Raw genomic sequence first — 18,671 nt, 5'->3', positions numbered from 1 at the left:
TACTCCCGTTATATCAATTTGTTTTGATATTGTTTGACTACATAAAAAGTTAGAGATATTTATTTTGATTTTATTAAAGTGGCAACAGGAAAAATTAGTAAAATAATGGTTAAAAAAGTAATGGTAGATGGGCCAAAAAGTAGAGGTTTAACTGGAGCAGCCCATGAGGCATTTGTTGGGCTTGGAGAACACCAGCCCGTAATCCTTCCACTGCACAGAGCGGGAGCTATTCGTTGCTCTGTGAAACCAGCCTCACGCGGTCCGCCCCACTTTAGGAGCCCAGCAGCCCATGCTTTCGCTTGGGCCACGTGACCCAACTCTGTGCTTGGACAGGACAGGCCAGAAACTAGCCCACCAAGCCCTACCATCTGGAGCAGCCCAACATTCCACTACATTAATGCCCCCATTTGGGTTACAAGCCCACACTACTGAGCTCGGCGGTTAGTGTTCTCTCCTTTGGCTATTATAAATAAGGAAAAAGTATTGTTCAATGACGATGTGGGATAAGTCGCTCATTCACGCTATAATATTAGTGTAATGTTGCATTATTTTAAATAGCTGGTGTACTGATAAATACATTTTCTCAACTAATTAAATGCTACGTACAAGACAATCTTGTAAATACTGCAAGTAATAATAATTATCATTAGAGAGAAGTTAATAGTTTACCTGGTGTGGGATACTTGTGCAGTTGTAATAATTCAAAATATATTAAAATACAGTACCAAATACGAATTGTAGGACCTAATTATATTTATCTTTTTCATATGTTGGTGTTTACGATATTTATAGATAGACATAAGTTTCGCATAAACTATCAATTTATTGAGAAGTAAAACCATAACCAAATCGAGAAATCCAAAAAATAAATCATGCATTTTTTATGACAATTTCGGTTCATCTTTTGTGGTTTGAACGTTCAAAGATTCATAAGACTAGTAAATGCAATGGAACTGTAAATAATACTGTCATTTACTAACATTTTGTAAACCACGTTCCTTAATGCGGTAAAGAAAAATAGAAAGAAAAAAAAAAGCAGTAACTCTCAATCTTTGATTAACACTAGGTTTTTATAAAAATATATAAGGAACAATGAAATATAGAGGATATTAGAAAGAAGCGTGATAAAGTTAAAAAATATTTAAAATATATCTAAGAAGTCTCTTATGCTATGGAACCAGACACAGATCTAGGATTTTTATAGCATGGGTGTACCACCAAAAGAAAGAAGAAAAAAATAATTAGTAAGAGGGATTTAATCCCTACTCCTCTAGGCTAATAACTAAACATTTAACCAAGTGCACCATTTAGCCTATTTGGAGCATGGGTGCCAACAAATAATATTATATCAATTCTAAAAAATATGTACATAAGATACCTAGTTTGGCGGAAAGACCATGGGTTCACGTGCCCGTATATTTGCCTCTAAATCCACCCCTGTATGGAACAAAAAAAGAAGTGAAAATAGTATAGCCTAGCCAGTTTTCGGACTGCTAATCGAAAAATAGCCATCGTTTGCTAAGTCATTGAAAAATAGGCACTATTTTGCTGAAACACGGAAAGTTCCAGCATAATATGCTAGATTATGGAGCTCCTCCATTTAAAATTCCCGCATATTATATTGAACTCCAGCACATTATGAAATTCCAGTATATTATGCTAGATTTTTTCCCGATTTTATGGTATTTTTATTCATATTATATCTTCACATGAAAAATCCGTGGAATACATGTCGCTCAGCCAAAGAAAGATGATGGAGAGTTGACCGAAATGTGCACTAAGTACTTTTCGAGAGATCTTAATACATGATCATTCAAGTCAGATTTTTTTGTTATTGGGATAGGTGAATTCTTATAGATCAATCCCCCGAGGAATTGGACATGATAATTTTCAACTATCCAGCTCGATTAAGAATAAAAAGAACCATATATATATATATATATATATATATATATATATATATATACACACACACACACACACACCTGTATTTACACATACACATATATGATATAGGATGGCTAAATTTTCATTACTTTTGAAACTATGGCTATTTTTCAATTACCAGTTGTAAAACTGGATATTTCTGATTTTTTGCATGATAAAGTTCAAAAGAATATTTCCAGATCAAGTATTTTCATAAATCAGCAGTTTGTCGAGTTTAAATTGCGCAAACCTAAATTAATCAATTTTATAAATTTTAAAACAGGGAAAAGATTGCAGAAAAAAAAACTCCCTCCGTGTCGCCAAACCCAAATTATATGTTGAAATATTAAAGAAAATTCACTATCCGTGCTAGGTATCTGAAAAGGTCAAATTGATTAATTTAAGGAGTACTACTTTTCACTAAGAATTTTGTTCAAGATTTTCAGCCTATAATAGGCTACATTCAAATAATTGACGCTAGGTTGCAAAGAGTAACTATGAATAATACTGATTCTTCCTTTTGGACTATCAAAATCAATTTTGGACAATAAATTTGAATAGAAGGGATATTAAATAATGGGTTTTGGTTTGATTTTGAATATCATCGGTTTTGTCACACTTCATAAAACAATGAAGTCATTCTCATATTTGTTCTTGACGGATGGAGTTACTCAATATTTGTGCCAATAAAAGTTATTTGGTAAAATAATTGAGCTACATATAAACTAGCCCGAATACCATTATCATTAAAAAATATTGTAATCCCATTTGTTGGAGGACATGCATTGCACTTGGAAAGGAAGATACAAATCACGATTCAACTGAGCTTATATATTGCCTGTCTAGAACAAAGAACCCACAAAATATTATAATTAATTAAATGGAAAAACTAATGGAGTTCTGGTTCCTGAGCAAGTAAAAAAGGGCAGCCAACATCATCTTTTAGATATATTTGGCTTCTTAAAGTCCCAGTAAATACAACATAAGGAAGACAATATATTTATATAAAAAGAATCATTTCCAGAAAAGAAAAAAGTACATCTGAGCCTTTTCTTCTCATGATTGACAACTAAAGACATCTTCTGGAAATACATCAAGTAGACTGTAGACGTCCCCAAATCTTTCTCTGTCTCTGATCTTCATTACAATGTTTGATAAATGAATCCTTGTATACAACGAAATCATGTTTTATTGCCAAAACTGTCGAGAACTGGCTATCCCGTCTTCCGATATGCCTCTTAGATACAAATTGCTTCTCTGGTGAAAAAAATGGGGTGTGTGTAAACCATGGATAATGTACATAATCCGAACTCCGTCTGGCTACCAAAAATACAGGGCTGGAGAGGAGCAAAAGACTAGCTTTTCACAAAAAAAAAACTCGTCATTATACTCTTGCCGTGAAGATTAAAGAAGCTTGCTGGTTCGTCGCCTTGATGGCCCTCCAGGAAATAGCTTCATGATCCATCCCAAGACCCGTTCCACCACCTGATCCAAATGACATGCAAAAAAAAGAAACAAAAAAGGAAAAATTACAGCAACCTCCAAACTAATCATACTGGATATTATCAGCGTCGTGATATGCACCAACATGCAAGATTATACAACCTGATGCCATATTGGACAATTTCCAGCAACTTGACTCCAGGAGAAAGAGTCAAGTTCAAACTCAAGTCTTAGCTTGCTATAATCAATGTAGTTTACCGTTTACAGATGAATTTTAAATAAGGAATCCTAGAGCATAAAGGCCTTGTCATTTATTCATCTCACTGAAACTTAAAGTTCCCTTTGCAAAGAAAGGTAACAGCAGTAAGTGCAGAACTATTAAAATTGAAAGATAGAAAGGCAACAGAAGTACAAAACCTCTTTAGAAGGCTGGCGAAGCACACAACAGCAGTAATTAGAAGTCATATCAGTAAAAGGCTTACAAAGCAACATATGTTAAGTTACCTCATCTCCTTCATCAGCATACGCCATATTGTCATGTACAGACACTGAATCTGGTTGCCTTGCTTGGCTGTTATCATTTGCCATGCTTTGAGCTGTTAAAAGCTCCAGTCTTTGAGTTTGAGCTTCAAGCTTTCGAATTAAGTCCTTGTTTAACTCCTTTACACCCAAAAGGAACAGAAGGAAAATTCCCCAAGAATATTGTAATGAGAGAAACAAAATTATTAGTATCCACCTTTAAACTAGCTATGAACCTATGTTGCTCGGGCTCTCCGAAAATGTGGCCGGATACGTGTCGGATCCTCCAAGAGTAGTGCGTTTTTGAAGGATCCGACACGGGTGCGGCTACATTTTGGAGAGTCCGCGCAACATAGCTATGAACCTCAAGAAAATTAATGCGAGACTTCTAACACAAACACCTACATGAAGCTGGCCAGATATCAAAAAGAATGTCTGAGCATGTTGGAGGGGATGAGTATTTAGAAATTAGAAGTCCATATATGACCAAAGAAAGCATGTTCACTTATGCATGTAGTTTACTCAGAGATAAGAAAATGGAAAAAGAAAGGAATCAAAAAGTTCAGGTGAAAAGAAAAGGAAAAAGCAGATTTGAATGAGATTGCCGTCTAGTAAATCAGTTCAAGTTACCTTCAATTTCGAGCTCTGAGAAGATTCGACTGACAGGGCTTTTGTCAATTCGTCTTTCTCCAAGGCTAACTGCAATCATTCCAAGTAGTGCAATGTTTTAGTTATTTGATAGTCAAGAACGCCTGTTTTTATTTGGAGCAAAGAAGATAGGACTAAATTAGAGGGAGTAGAAAATGATCAGTCTCAAGGATATCATGCAACCTCAGAAATTAATGTATTAATGTTTTGGATCATCCTAATCTGATCTGGAGGGATGGCCAGTGACAAACTTTCAAGACTAAGCTGCCCAAAATCAGCCAGAGAAAAGAAGGCGGGGCCATGAGCACCAACCAAATTAGGGTCATCTATGGTACTACTTGCAATAGTATCTTCACCTGAATGGACACAAATTGAAATATGTAAATATACAAAAAGCAATCCGATGATAAAAGAGGCCTTCAAAAGATATGAGGCAGTAATTTGAGAAATTTGAAATACATACAGAGATCCTCTGTAGAAGTTGATACATCTATTTTTGCCGGCATACTCCTGCTAGGATCAACTGACTTGCCATTAGCAGAAGCTTTCAGGAATTTGGACTGCAAAAGCTTCTTTTCTGTTGGGAAACAGAAGAAGAATCAGGAAACAGAAAGGAATCAAGATATGATGAAGAAAAGAGATTGCCTCACAACACTAGGCATATTAAAAAGAAATTAGGAAAAGGTAGGAGGAATATTGACAACTCAAGATCACTTCAAGAGTCACAAAAGATTATATAACAAAAATAGTTCAGAAATCATAACTCCTGCAGCATTTTTCCCTACTTGGTAGTGACAGAGCCATAAAGCTCTAAATTTTGTAAGGTGCAAGTCTCAGATCGTTCATCAGAGAAATACAGCCATGAAATATGGAAGTTTGTTACAAAAGGGAGCAAAAAGGATGACAGATCAATCATTTCCTGCGGAAAGACACCATCTGGATGCAAAAAGAATTTGAATAAAAGACAAAATTAACCACAATGACGGAGCAGAGGAATCTTCTGAACTCCAGCATAATGAAATTATCTACACATAAACAAAGTGCTCGCATTTTAATGGTCCTTCCCCTCAATGGCTTGAAGGAGCAATGCTGCTATAACTTATCCGGAAAAAGGAGCCAGGGTACCATAAATAAACAAAATGAACAGTCAGAAGATACTGTTCATTGTTTTGAAGCTATAACAAAGCACTCGTTTTTGGTACTCAGAAGCTGCTCGTTGGAGTCCTATAGACTCATTGGACGACTGCTTCCATGAGAATATCTATAATAAGTCCAGTCAATACTTTTAAGCAATAAAACTATTTTTGGTACTTTATCTTAATCAAATGACCAGACTGCAGACGTGTTGACCTATATATCTCTCAAACACAACCAACGTTTGGATATTACAGCTAGAATGATGTACTTTCAAGTTTTTGCACCTCTCAAGTACAATGAAGAGAGAAAAACAAAAGCACCCCGCTAAAGTTTTTCACAAAACTAGCGAAAGCGTTCTTCAAACTCACGTTAGAAGAATGTAAGATGGAAAGAAACCTCACTCACACGTTCCTCGATCCCGCAAGATTGCAAGAAGCGTTAGAATAAAGGAAGAAGAAGGAAATAAAAGATCAATCACGTATTTGAAGCAAAAGCTTAGAAAAACTAATCACCAATCCTTATTTTCAGCATATTAAGCCCTTTAAATAGGCCTTACAATGAGTGAAATTGGTAGGGTTAAGAAAACTAATCCTAATTAAACTAGAATAAGAATAAGGCTAAGAAAACCTATCTTAACTAAAACAGGAAAAAGAATTCTAATAAGAATGGGATACCAACTAACAATCCTAGTTTGACTAGAACTACAAATATAATCCTACTAAAACAAGAATTAAATTACTAGGAAATAAGAAATAACAATTCATAATCTTTAAGAAAAAGAAATCCTAATCTTGAATGGATTCTTCGCTTCTTGAATTTCTTGGATTTTTGGCATTCTTGATCTTGCATCATAGAATATCACAAATAATTATGAAATCCGGAACCATTTTGCCAACAGAATAGTCAGTATTACGTACTTCTTTTGTGGCTTATTATGTACTTATTGAACTAGGTGTAATCTCTTTTTTTTAATCGTTTTGAACAGAGTGTGATTAGTGATTTTATTTTTGATAGTTGGATGTATTTATCGATCCTGAAATGTATAATTAAGAAAATTTAAGGCAGTAAACTTGTGAAAATGACACAGCATATGTGTCCCTGCAGATGCACGCTGAATTCCAATAAATAAATAAAAACAAACTGCTTTTTCTGTACGCACAAGCAGATATAGGCATATAGCCATATCTTACCTTCTTTTAAAGCATCAATTGTTGATTGCAGATCTTGACGATCTTTTTCAAGGCTGGAAATTTTCTTCCTGCAAGAAGACAGAGAGTTAAGTGAGATCAATACACATCACCGCAGAAATCTAAAAGGTTAATGACAATGGGAAAAAGATTCAACTTTTTTATTCTGATATTCACTACCCACATTCACTTCAATGCTAAAACTTTTATGCCAATACAGATTAGTATGAGATCATATACATGCAGCTGCTCAATATGATTTCCAACTATTTACTTTCAGAAGCCATGAATCTTTTAGAAGTATCATAAGTAAAAGCAATACATTCTGCCACCATTTGGCATATTTTTTTCACATTCATCAAACAATCGGTATTTCCATTACCAGGAAACAATTAAACCACAACTCACCTCCCTCTTTATTTTTTTGACAAGGTAAATAATTTTATTAAAAGAAGGGGAGAACCCCGTATGTAAGCTGTATGCCAACAAAAGAGAACCTACAACAAAACATGGTTCTCAACGAAGAAAACCAGATCATCTATACAAATAGGCACCTCATAAAAGAAACCAGAGATAAACTATTTTACAGCTTTATAAAATGAAAAGATGCATGCCTACTCTAAAAGGGTGGGGAGTCTAAATGACAGGAGGGAGGAAAAATAGAGAACAGAGGAAAATGACAACTATAACCAGAACAGAGTTATGTGGAACCATGACGGCCTTAATTAATTTACAGTCAAGCCTCGAACATACTTGAAAGAAGACATTTCAGCTTGTGACTTCTCCAACTCTTTCTCCAGTTTAAGCTCATTAGATCTTAGACGAAGTGCCTACAAAATGTTGTAGACAAAAATATAAAGACCAGAAAAAAATAATACTATATCCCATAACTAAAAAAATTAAAAAAAGAAGAACAAAAAGTTACGGTCTCAGCCAATTATCAAGAACAGTTTTTTTGACAAACAGAATGGGAGAGAATAAAAAGAAAGAACAGGCTCAAAAGTGACAGTTCATATTTAGTTGGCAAAGACTCTATATCCCCAGGAAAGAAACATGAAAAAGAAAAAGAGAAAAAAAGAAAAAAGAAAAAAGAAACAGCATCCACTTACCTAAAAGGACGGGTAAAACAGAATACACTGGTTGGACTTCTCAATCACCCAAGACTAGCATTATTGATCCAAGTAACTATTAAGTTAACCGTTATCCTTAGACCATCAGAAAGCTGGACAAAAAGACCGGATTTCCCTCTAACTACCATAGTATTATATGTGAGTAACATTAACAAGACATCACCTTGAAATACTTGGTAGAAGGTACAAACTGTTTTGCAGACATCTGGAGAAGCCAATTTATATTTTCTTTGCAGTTGCATAACAATCAATTTCTTTGACAAAGAACTATGTTTTCTCCTACGAAAAATGTGAAGTACAAGAATAGCATACGTTTGCAAGAAATGCTGTCACCATTTGACTGAATTAAGTATTAAGTGATTAAACACCTGATGTGTCTCATAAGTTAAAAATGCTCCGGACATTAGGCTCCACTTAAACAGCTTAAGTTTTGTTTTACATTGAACAAACCCGACTTATAATTCAAAACTAAACAATTAGATAGTGAAACACAAAGTCTATAATTCCTTATTTCAAAGTCAATACTGTCAACTTATTTATACACCATGACTTTCACTAAATTACAATTTAAAAATGAAATGACATTACACTAATTCATGCTATGATGTATGGTAATGAAGTTAAACAAGTTTCAAATTTCCATGTGAAACCAGTAACAAAGAGGAAGTAGTGTTGAATCACCTTAAAGTCAATACATGCCTGACAAATTATATTGATATAGACACGCCTAACAAATTATTTTGGTCAACAGAATGGAATACTGCAGATAATTACCTTCTCTTCCAAGCCAATCACTTCGGACGCCAACAACTTGGCGCGTTCATCAGCAGCATTACATTCCAATTGTACATTTGTATATTCCATTTTCACGGCTTCAAGTTCACCCTGGTTACATTGAATTCAAGAAACAAAGCAAATCATATACCTTAAAAAGAAAGAAAGACTTCTGGTACATATCAAGAGTACCCTTAAAACTTGTGGTCTTAAACATCACAGAACATTTCTATGGTTATAAGAGCATGTCATACGGGTAAACTTGGTAGTTTAAAACTTAAAAGTTTCCAAATATAAAAAGGTGTCTTTCTTTTGAAACGGACTAAAAAGGAAAGTGTCATACAAAATGAAACAAAGGGAGTAATATATACTAGTGTGACATACTTGAGAAGCAACCATGTTAAGTTCTTCAACAACCAATCAACTCTCTTGATCATCTAATAAATCATTTGTACTCTAAAGAGTTAAAACCATATTATTATTGCACACTCCGCAGAAAGGGAAAAAGAAGTAGGAAGTAAAGAAATGGAAGATTCGGATAACCAGTATATATTGCTTCACCTTCTAACTTGTACATAGAAATTAGCAAATCAAGTCTGTTAGAAGATAATGTACGTCTTTAAACTAGTTCTCTTCCAATCCGTATAGTGCTGGATGATAACTTTTAAGATGTCACATGAACAACCCCAAAACAAATTGATCAGTAATACTTCTTGATAAATCAAACGGAATAAAACACAAACCAACTACGCCTCAGCCATTGGGGTCGGCTATATGAATCTCCATTTAGGCTCAACTCATGTCATCATCATTACCAAATAAAAATAAAAAGTGAATAAGTCAGATATATAAAAATATTAATAATAATCATAATAATTAAAATAATAATAATAATAATAATAATCAAACAGAATAAAACAAAGGTGCCTAGATGATAAATACAAGTCCTTATAAAAAATGATAATAAATGCAAGTCATCAATAACAACTTCCAAAAGTTCAACATTTTGAATATTTGCGGAAACAGAACACCTAGAAGTGCCAGAAGACTCTAAAAAGCTAAGTAGCTCGGACACGGGTGCGAGTGTCCGACACGGAGCGGATCTAGAAGTCGGATCCTTCGAGATGTAAATTCTAAGATTCGGAGATACAGATCCTAGTACGGATACGGGTGCACAGGGATCCGGCTAAAAATAATTCAAAAATATAAAGATATAAAAAATATCTCTAAATTATGAGAAATTTTGTGGAATACTTACATATAGCTTGTAAAGTGTAGATTTCTAAGTTGTAGATAAGTAAAGGATTGATTTGCTAGATAACGTATGCTATTTTCTTCAAATTTACCCTAGTATTGGTTCTGATTTCGGGAATCAAATTGTATCTCGTCTCGGATTTTTCCGTTGGTTGTGGTCAAAGTACCCAAAATTGTTTGACCAGATCCGTTACGGATCCCATACCCACATCCACACTAGTATCATGTCGACACGGGTGCGGCACCTAAACTGCCATGTGAAGCAACTTAGCTAAAAAGGAAAATGCAGATTTGGTAATACAGTACAGCTGGGGGTAAGCAAGCAAGATTGTACAGACCAGATGAACTTTAATCTCCTCCTGCAACTTCTCCATCTCAGCCTTTAGTTGGGCAACAAAACTTCCCTACAAAAGAAAATACAGGTCATGTAGATTTATTGCAAAATGAAAAGGCACACATATCATTACCAAAAGTGTTAAGATTTTCAAGGAGAGGCCTGCATATGAACTGGTCATGTAGATGTTTTGCAAAATGGATAAAAAACAAAAGCACGCATAAGAACTAAAACTCAACCAAGAGAAAGGAGAATGTAATTCATAAACTGATGTGGACTCAAAAAGTCCTTTTTCAAATTTTATGATCAGCACTGCTTAACACCCTTTAGTTTTGACAGGTGACTGATTAACTGCTCAGCTATGTTACACTGGTCCTTCAAAACAACCTGCCACACCATGTCTGATCCAGCAGGTTTGGAAACAACATGGCCTATGTAACATATATTTTAAGCTTGCATTTGCTTCCCTGTGGAAAGCCTGCTATGTTTGACTTTTGACAGTTCTGAATAACTGCAGAATATGAAAGTATACCTGTTGGTTATAACTATCTGTCAGAGTTGAATTTTCAGCAGCTAGAGACTCTGCTAGAGCTCGTGAAGCCTCAAGAGCGCGTTGTAAGGAGAACTTCTCTTGTGTTAAATCTTCAATATGCTGTAGAAAATAAGCATAGAGCATGTTACTGTTTACCACAACAGATCCTATACAAAATCCTATATCCGGACAAATATGGGTCACGCATGTCGCTATCTTTTTTCTTTCCATAGGCTGTCCCACCCCTCAATAGAAATGGAGGATGGCAATTCTTGATTTTGGATATTATCTGAATGAAGTTCAAGTGTCCTTTAATTATTAGCATACACTAGAAATACCTATTCTATCTTTTCCTTTAGCTCCATCAACCCTGGATATGTACAAATGCATGGGACCATTCTTTTATTGGAACAAGAAAAATAAACAAATGCATAGGACCTTCATAAATCTTGAAAGTATTATTTGAATGAAACAACAAGGTGTGTGTTTATCACTCATATCCGTTCACTGCAGAAGAAAAACTCTTTTAGCTTAATAAATGCACAGGACATTCTGTAGTTCACAATTAAAGAAAAGAAACATGATTGGGCATTGGGCAGTGTTCATTTCACATCAAATTACCTTTCAGCACATTCAACATACTGACATTATTTCTCTTTTTCCAGCTTAAATTGTATATGTACATATGTAAATATGTGTGTGTGTGTGTGTATATTTTTAATAACCGACAAAACCGTAGGCTCTGGTTACAAAAGTCGGTAGATAGATAATGGGGTCTCCCCCCTTCAAAAGCTTCAACCGTCTCCCACATGAATACCAGACCTGGTTTCCCAGCAGGAATTGAACTTGCTACTCGCCTAAAATATATATTACAACGTGCAAATTAAATAAAGCTCTGGCTAATGAATCTCTTAAAGTGGATGTCATTATTTCCACATGTTAGACAGTGTACACTATTTTAGAACCTTCTCTAGCACATATTTTCTATTTGATAGAGATCATATGTTTATTACTCATTTACTCCAAAAGAAACCTTGAGAATAAGGTATATTGTTCTTCATTTTCTCATAAATTTTAAAAACAAAAGGCACCGGACATCATTTTCTTTCTTTCTTTTGTCAAAGGATTTTCATGCTACCTAATCGATCTAACATGCCTTTAGACAAAACACAACTCTATGTTAGTATGCCCTATGTTAGCAGTTCATCTAAAATTGTACCAAGATATGTTGTTATGAGTATTGTTTATACATCCTAGTTTACTCCCATTGTGGCTAACAACTTGAATTTTATGAAATTGCTCTTTTTGAAAGCGGCCTGAAACAATGAAATATTTAGTCTTCACAGTCAACTGAGTAGGAGACTCTAAATCCTGTTACTATCAATTGCCATTATGTGAACCAATTCATGATACTTAGGAAATTTTGGTAGCTGAATATGCGATCTGCTTTATGAGAAGCATCACATTGTTGGTGACTGGACAGCATTTGTTTCCAGTCCAATGTTCTCACTAAAGTGAGCAATAAGAATATATGCCAACCCAAAAGGCAGGAAGTAACGGGCAGTTTGAGCTTTTGTAGGTAAATGGTATTCAACAATTGTAGACCTACTATGTAAAACAGGGAAATTGTATAATAACCTGTTCTAAAGCAGCAAAATCTTCATTTTGCTTTTGTGAGTAAAATGGATGTCTATTGTCCATATTTCCCGCATCTTTCTCAACAGCATGCTTGTATGGATCCACCCCATTACCAGTAAATTTTGAAGGATTCGACAAGTTCTCAGAATTTGATGAACCCAGACTGTCCTTAGGGTGAACCAAGTCATATGTGTCTGTAGCGAATGATCCTATTGAGGGAGGGGATGCAGCAGAAACTTTTGAAATGTTGATGGAATCAAGGAAAGATGGAGATCTCCTCCCAGTTGCCCCAGTTGTGGGCGGAGACATCTGTGAGTAACTAGAAGAACTTCTAGCGTCAAAACTAAAACCATCATACTTGGAGTCCAACGCCCAAGGAGAAGTTTTAGTCGAGTCAATACCGGAGCCGCTTAACTGGTTGTATCCTTTATCAGGCACCACAAAATTACTAGATCCCGCAGCAACATCATTTCGCCCAACTTCAGGATAAAATTTTGTGACACTGTTAGCACGGGGCATGTAATCTACCAAAAAAGGGGATATAGATATCAGATTGCGCACCATCAATGTGGCTAAGTAATGCACTACACTAATCGGTCCGCTGGGTCAAAGAAACCAAAGAAGAACGGAGAAAAGGAGATCAAAAAATTATGGAAACAAAGGTCCTTCAGGTGCACAACTTAGATGAACTGAACAGATACAATATAACCAAGAAAATTACCACCATATGAAGAGGAACTCATGCCACTAGTCCAGCGATCTGTATAACTTGGCTTGTCTTGATGAGAACCAAATGAATTTGAAGGTGAGACATTTGACGGAAAAGCATGAGAAGTACCATCATTAGTTACAGAATGATCCTTTGCATGATTCTCCTCCGATATGCTTTTACCCAGATCATCATAAGTGAACTGACTTGAAATTCTCTCATTATTGGGGGATGATGATGGGAAAATGGCTGTAGAGTGATTAGTCGCAAACCCGAATGGAAGACCTTCTAAGGCCCCATCATTCTCCCTCTTCTCAGTGGAGTCATAAGTATCACTTACTCTTTCAGAAACCTTAATATTCTCATCACTTTTAGACCCTCTATCTTCTAAATGAGATAACACTGAGATGGAAGAACCATAATCATAACTGTTGGCACGAACAGCAGAAGTTAGAACAGCATCATCATTGTACTTGTACAAACTAGCCGTAGCACCGGCATTATCATCTTGGCGAAAAATTGAATCAGACTTCTGGGTAATATCAGGCTTCGCAAAATCATGCTTAGCATGTACTTCAGATGGTTCTAGAACAGATCTGCCAACAGCATCAGATGTACCAGCTCCACTGGAGTCCTTAATTCTAGAGTGTTCATTTCCTGAAGATTGATTCTCTATGCCTCCATCAGCAGCAAGTTGTTGACTATTTGGAGTCGCCTTTTTAGCCTTCTCTGCTGCTCTCTTCTTGCGAAACTCCTCTAGCTGCAAATGATACAGTTGCAGAAGTATCAGATAAATAAGGAGTGCACCAAATTCTATAAAGAGCAAAAGCAGGTGATGTTCAGAACATAGACAAGGCAATAGCAATTCAGTGAAGTCGAAAGAATAGAAAAAAAAGGGAGCAGCCAACAACCTCTTTTAATACGAAAGAAGATTAATCTAGAGGTTCGTATAATGATAGCCATAATTTTAGCAGGATGCCACATCTTGTGGGACAACACCAACTCATATTATTTGGAGTTCTTGATGTCACAAGTATTCAAATTGTTAAACAATGGCAAAGTGAAGAAAAGATTAACATTTTGAAAGATGGCGTCCGCAGCTTTTAAGGGGCGATCTTTTAGAAGATATCCGCACCAATGTGCTTTCGAAAGACATCAGCACCAATGTCGTAGTATTGGGAACCAAAACCTGGTTGCACAGGAGGAAGGGAACGCGTACCCCACCCAAAACCAGTCAGCCAACATATTAGAATCTTTGTACTGACAAATGACAATTCTTTTACAAGTATACACCCTGTAACTACTGCCTCAATAGAAGATGTTCTGAAATCAATAGTATACCAGTTATGCAGTATTATCAGCTATACTGTTAGGGATAAGCCAAAAAAATAGAAACAGCTATCTCAACACAGCTAATGTTCACTTCTACCTAAAACTATCAGATTGATCAGCAGTGATGCTTCACATAAGGCTCAAAGGTTTTCTATCATCTAAATCAATCCCTGACCAGCTTTACCTGATTACATGTTTCCGAGTATCAAATCTTCGTATAACCAAGTCTTTCAAAAAGCATCACCATCGGTCTCATCTCATGGTAGTTCCGTTCAAGAACTGTGACACTATAAGCTCTGCCTTATAGAAGATGATCTAGGGAGTGATATCTTTCACTGCCAGCCTCACTTGAGTAGAACTGTCTATAACAGTTTGAAAATCTAGAATTTATCCAACCACCAGACATGAAAAGGAAGTATCAACAAAAAGCACCTTCTCAAGCTACAACCTCAAACCGTAGTCTTGATGTGTTTTAATTCATACAAAACAATTGAAATTGCACAAATTTCACAAATCAAAAGCCATGTCGCAGTCCTTGTTTATGGATGATAAAGGATAAATTTGACAGTGCACCTCAAATTTCCCCGTTACAGTAGGAGCTACGGGTTCAACTGATCTCAGTAGCTTTGGCTCAGACCAAATCTACTAAATATGTAATATTAAATTTCTAACTAAGTCAAATGGTTAGTGGGCTCGATCACATCCCAAACCCATAAAGTTTAAATCCTGGATCAGCCTCAATGTGTCACATTCTTGTAAATACATAGGGAGTCCATAAACTTCGACTATATGATAACAATTCAAAGGTACTTATGATAATTCAAAGGAAGAGATTTCTTTACCGCGCTCCAATTTGTAACCAATCAGAAGTAGAATACGATTCATTATAAATCTTCACCACTCATAGAACTCAGCTCATTGACATTACCAAATATTAAACATTAATTTGCAAACAATCAAGTAAATTAAGTAATCCTACAACCTTAACAAATTATATCCTTAAACCAAACCAAAGCAATCTCTTTCTAAGATTCAAAACAAAAAAAACTCAAGTACCTTCTTTTTCCCAGCTTGCAAATGCTCTTGCTTTTTTAGCACCTGAGCTGACGCCATTCAAATTCGCATAAAATCAAAACTTTCCTCTTAAATCCTCGTCCCAAAACCCTAATTTAAAAAATTTAAACTCCAGATTCTCTTATAACAAAACAGGTCAATCAAATCTACATTTCATTTCATATACAAGAAATAATTGTGAGTAATAATAACAAATTCAATTCTCAATTTCGGGGTAAATGGGTAAAAATTCGAGTAATTGAGAGGCTTTTAAAATGATGGGGAAGGAGAAAAAAACCTAAATTTGATTCAGAATATGGGCTCTGATGGGATCGAAGAAGAAGAAGAAGAGAAAGTGAGAAGAAAAAGAAAAGCTCTTTTCAAATGTTTTTCTATTTTTTTTATTTTTTTTTTTTGTAGATTTTCAGCTCTTAAATTTCTGTTATTTTGCTTTTTTAGTTTTTTTTTGTTTGTTTTTTGTTATGACGTTAATTATTTGTTTCACGGAGAAATTCAAAAATAGCCAGATTTACCACTGGTCTTTGGAAAATAGTCAAGTTTCAAAAGTCATCGAAATTTAGCAACTTTAAATCTAAGCGAAAACACTGTTCAAAATCCGAAAAAATACGCCGGCAAATTTTACGGGAGTTCCAGCATAAGTATGCTTGAACTCCCGTAAATTTTACGGGAGTTCCAGGATAACTATGCTGGAACTCCCGCAAATTTTACGGGAGTTCAAGCATAATTATGCTGGAACTCCCGCAAATTTTACGGGAGTTCCAGCAAGTATAATTGTCCAGTATAATATACTGGAGTTTGAAGCACTGGTGCTCCAGTCTCCCGCAAATTTTATAGGAGTTAGCAAAGTATACCGGTCCAGCATAATATGCTGGAGTTCGTACACAAATGCACCAAAACTCCGGTATATTATACTGGACCGGTCCCTGTTACAGCAAAATAGTGGCTATTTTTCATTGACTTGATAAACGCTGGCTATTTTTTATTGACCAGTGTGAAAACTGGCTATACCATGATATTTTAACTTTGTTTTACCCACCAGCAGTTACAGATATGACGTTGCAGCAAGGTTTTATAGGCTGACACGTGTACTTTTGATGGCACGTGAGACACCTGCAACAATGATTAAGTCAATAAAAAAGGAATGAATTTTCTTAATTTTGTTGAACTTTTTAATTTAGAAAATGACATTACAGCTCTTACGTTTTTAAGTTTTAGATAGACCTTATAAAAAATAATTTATGACTTGTCGTACCTATTCAAAAAATCGGAATACGATATAAGTCCAAATTCAGTAAAATGTATATTTAATAGTTCATATATTAGAATCTAATTAGTTTGGAAATGAAGAATAGTTGTTGTCCAAAAATGATGTTAGATGAAAGATTATGGTAATAACGTAACAATATATTGATTTGGTGCTCAATTACAATAGTAGTAATATATTATAGTCAATCTTGCTAGACGTAATGGTAAAATTATTATATTTGGGAAACACAATTATTGTAGCTCGGATAAAATTATTATATTTATGTATCACACAATTATTTTGTGATACACAATTTATTGTATCACAAAATAAAGTAAAATGAAAATAAAAGTCATCGTTGCTGGATTACTTTCTCAATTACACGTCGCCATTTAAAACTTCACATGTTACTTACAGTCAGACCTCTATATTACAGCATTCTCATATAAGGGTGTGCATTCGAATCGGTTTATCGATAAATCGAATCGATTATTTGTTATCGGCTTATCGATTTATCGATTTCAATTTCGATTTCGACATTTTCCTTATCGAGTTATCGATTTCGATTTCGATTTTGTCCTCTTCGGTTATCGGTTTATCGATAAACAGATAAGATATACTAAAAAGATAAATATACCCTTATTCTATAATACCCTTTCCTTTACCCTAAGTCCGTAACCCTATTATTTCCTCTACCCATTATTTTGGTTCTAATAAGAAAAAGAAAAAGAAAAGTAAATTAACTGGAGACGGCGTGGACAAGATGAATGGTATCAGCGAGACGGCAAATATGAGTGACAGCCCAATCAAAAGCGTGCTTGCTGTTAGGACCGTGATCAATAGCGATGACTATGTCCCGTCCACGGCACCTCTCTCCTGTTTCTCTCTCCAATTCAGACGGCGGCACCACTGGTATGAGCGACGGAAGCTTCACTTCTCTCCAGTTGTACTCTTCTTCCTCCATTAGTGTTTCCATTAATTATTGATAGTGTACAGGGTATTTGGAATTTGAAATAGTTGTTCTAATTGGGAGAGAGAGTTTTTGAAAGGTATAAATAGAAGAAGGGTGGCGAATGAAATTTGAGTTTGTTATAGGCGTGTTTATAGCGATATACTTTCCGTGGAATCCGCAAATTTTCTTATTGGTGTAATCGATAACCGAATCGATAAGCCCCAAAAATCGATAAATCGAAATCGAAACCTTATTGAAACGATAACGATAAGCATATGTACAAATCGATAATCGATAAGTAATTATCGATATGGGTCAAAATCGAATCGATAAATCGAATGCACACCCCTATTCTCATATAATGGTCATTCACTATAAAAATTAAGTTTTTCTCAGAATCGATTTTTTAAGTTATATTTTACCTCTATAATAGCATTTTACCTGTAACAACAACAACCATGTTTATAGCAGAACGCTCTTTGTAAAATTACCCCTCTATAACAGCCATGTAAAATCTTTAAGGTTACTAATAATAATTCTAAAAATATGACCACAATCTTTTCCACTGCACAAAGTTCCAATTTTGCATAAGACATAAGATTTAAAGATTTGCACATGATATCTTTTCTAGTGGACAAATACCAAAAAATATTTAGATAGAAGATTTAATTGTGAAGCTCTTAGATTATCTTCAAGTGAAAGCTATTGGATATCTTTTTGCTGAAAATTTGGATACGAATCTTCGCCAATTCAAGTGTTATATCGCTAGTAAGAGAATGAAATCTACGAAACAAGCTAGAATTACAAAGTTCTTCAATTAATCTTGAAAGAATTCA

General features: G+C 35.2%; 1 protein-coding gene across 1 annotated transcript; it reads right to left on the bottom strand.

The window, feature by feature from the left end:
• LOC109232422 lies at positions 2,737-16,003 on the bottom strand. Its single transcript, XM_019398181.1, has 13 exons — positions 15,620-16,003; positions 13,244-13,991; positions 12,523-13,046; positions 10,885-11,004; positions 10,357-10,422; positions 8,765-8,875; positions 7,614-7,690; positions 6,864-6,931; positions 5,000-5,113; positions 4,720-4,892; positions 4,519-4,587; positions 3,874-4,029; positions 2,737-3,411 (listed from the first exon to the last, which is right to left on the bottom strand). The coding sequence occupies exons 1-13, from the start codon at positions 15,674-15,676 to the stop codon at positions 3,331-3,333; spliced, it is 2,364 nt and encodes a 787-aa protein (XP_019253726.1). The 5' UTR covers positions 15,677-16,003; the 3' UTR covers positions 2,737-3,330.

This window comes from Nicotiana attenuata, chromosome 9 (genome assembly GCF_001879085.1).
Source record: "Nicotiana attenuata strain UT chromosome 9, NIATTr2, whole genome shotgun sequence".
Classification (NCBI taxonomy): Eukaryota; Viridiplantae; Streptophyta; class Magnoliopsida; order Solanales; family Solanaceae; genus Nicotiana; species Nicotiana attenuata.
This window is presented reverse-complemented; position numbering and strand designations above follow the sequence as displayed.

Bases quoted from the DNA above. Each gene is read 5' to 3' on its own strand.
- LOC109232422 (XM_019398181.1), bottom strand. From the start codon at position 15,676: ATGGCGTCAGCTCAGGTGCTAAAAAAGCAAGAGCATTTGCAAGCTGGG. The intron at 6,932-7,613 runs GTATGTTCGAGG...GTCTTCTTGCAG, and splicing joins GCTGAAATGTCTTCTTTCAA to GAAGAAAATTTCCAGCCTTG. The intron at 4,588-4,719 runs GTTGCATGATAT...GAATGATTGCAG, and splicing joins TTAATACATTAATTTCTGAG to TTAGCCTTGGAGAAAGACGA.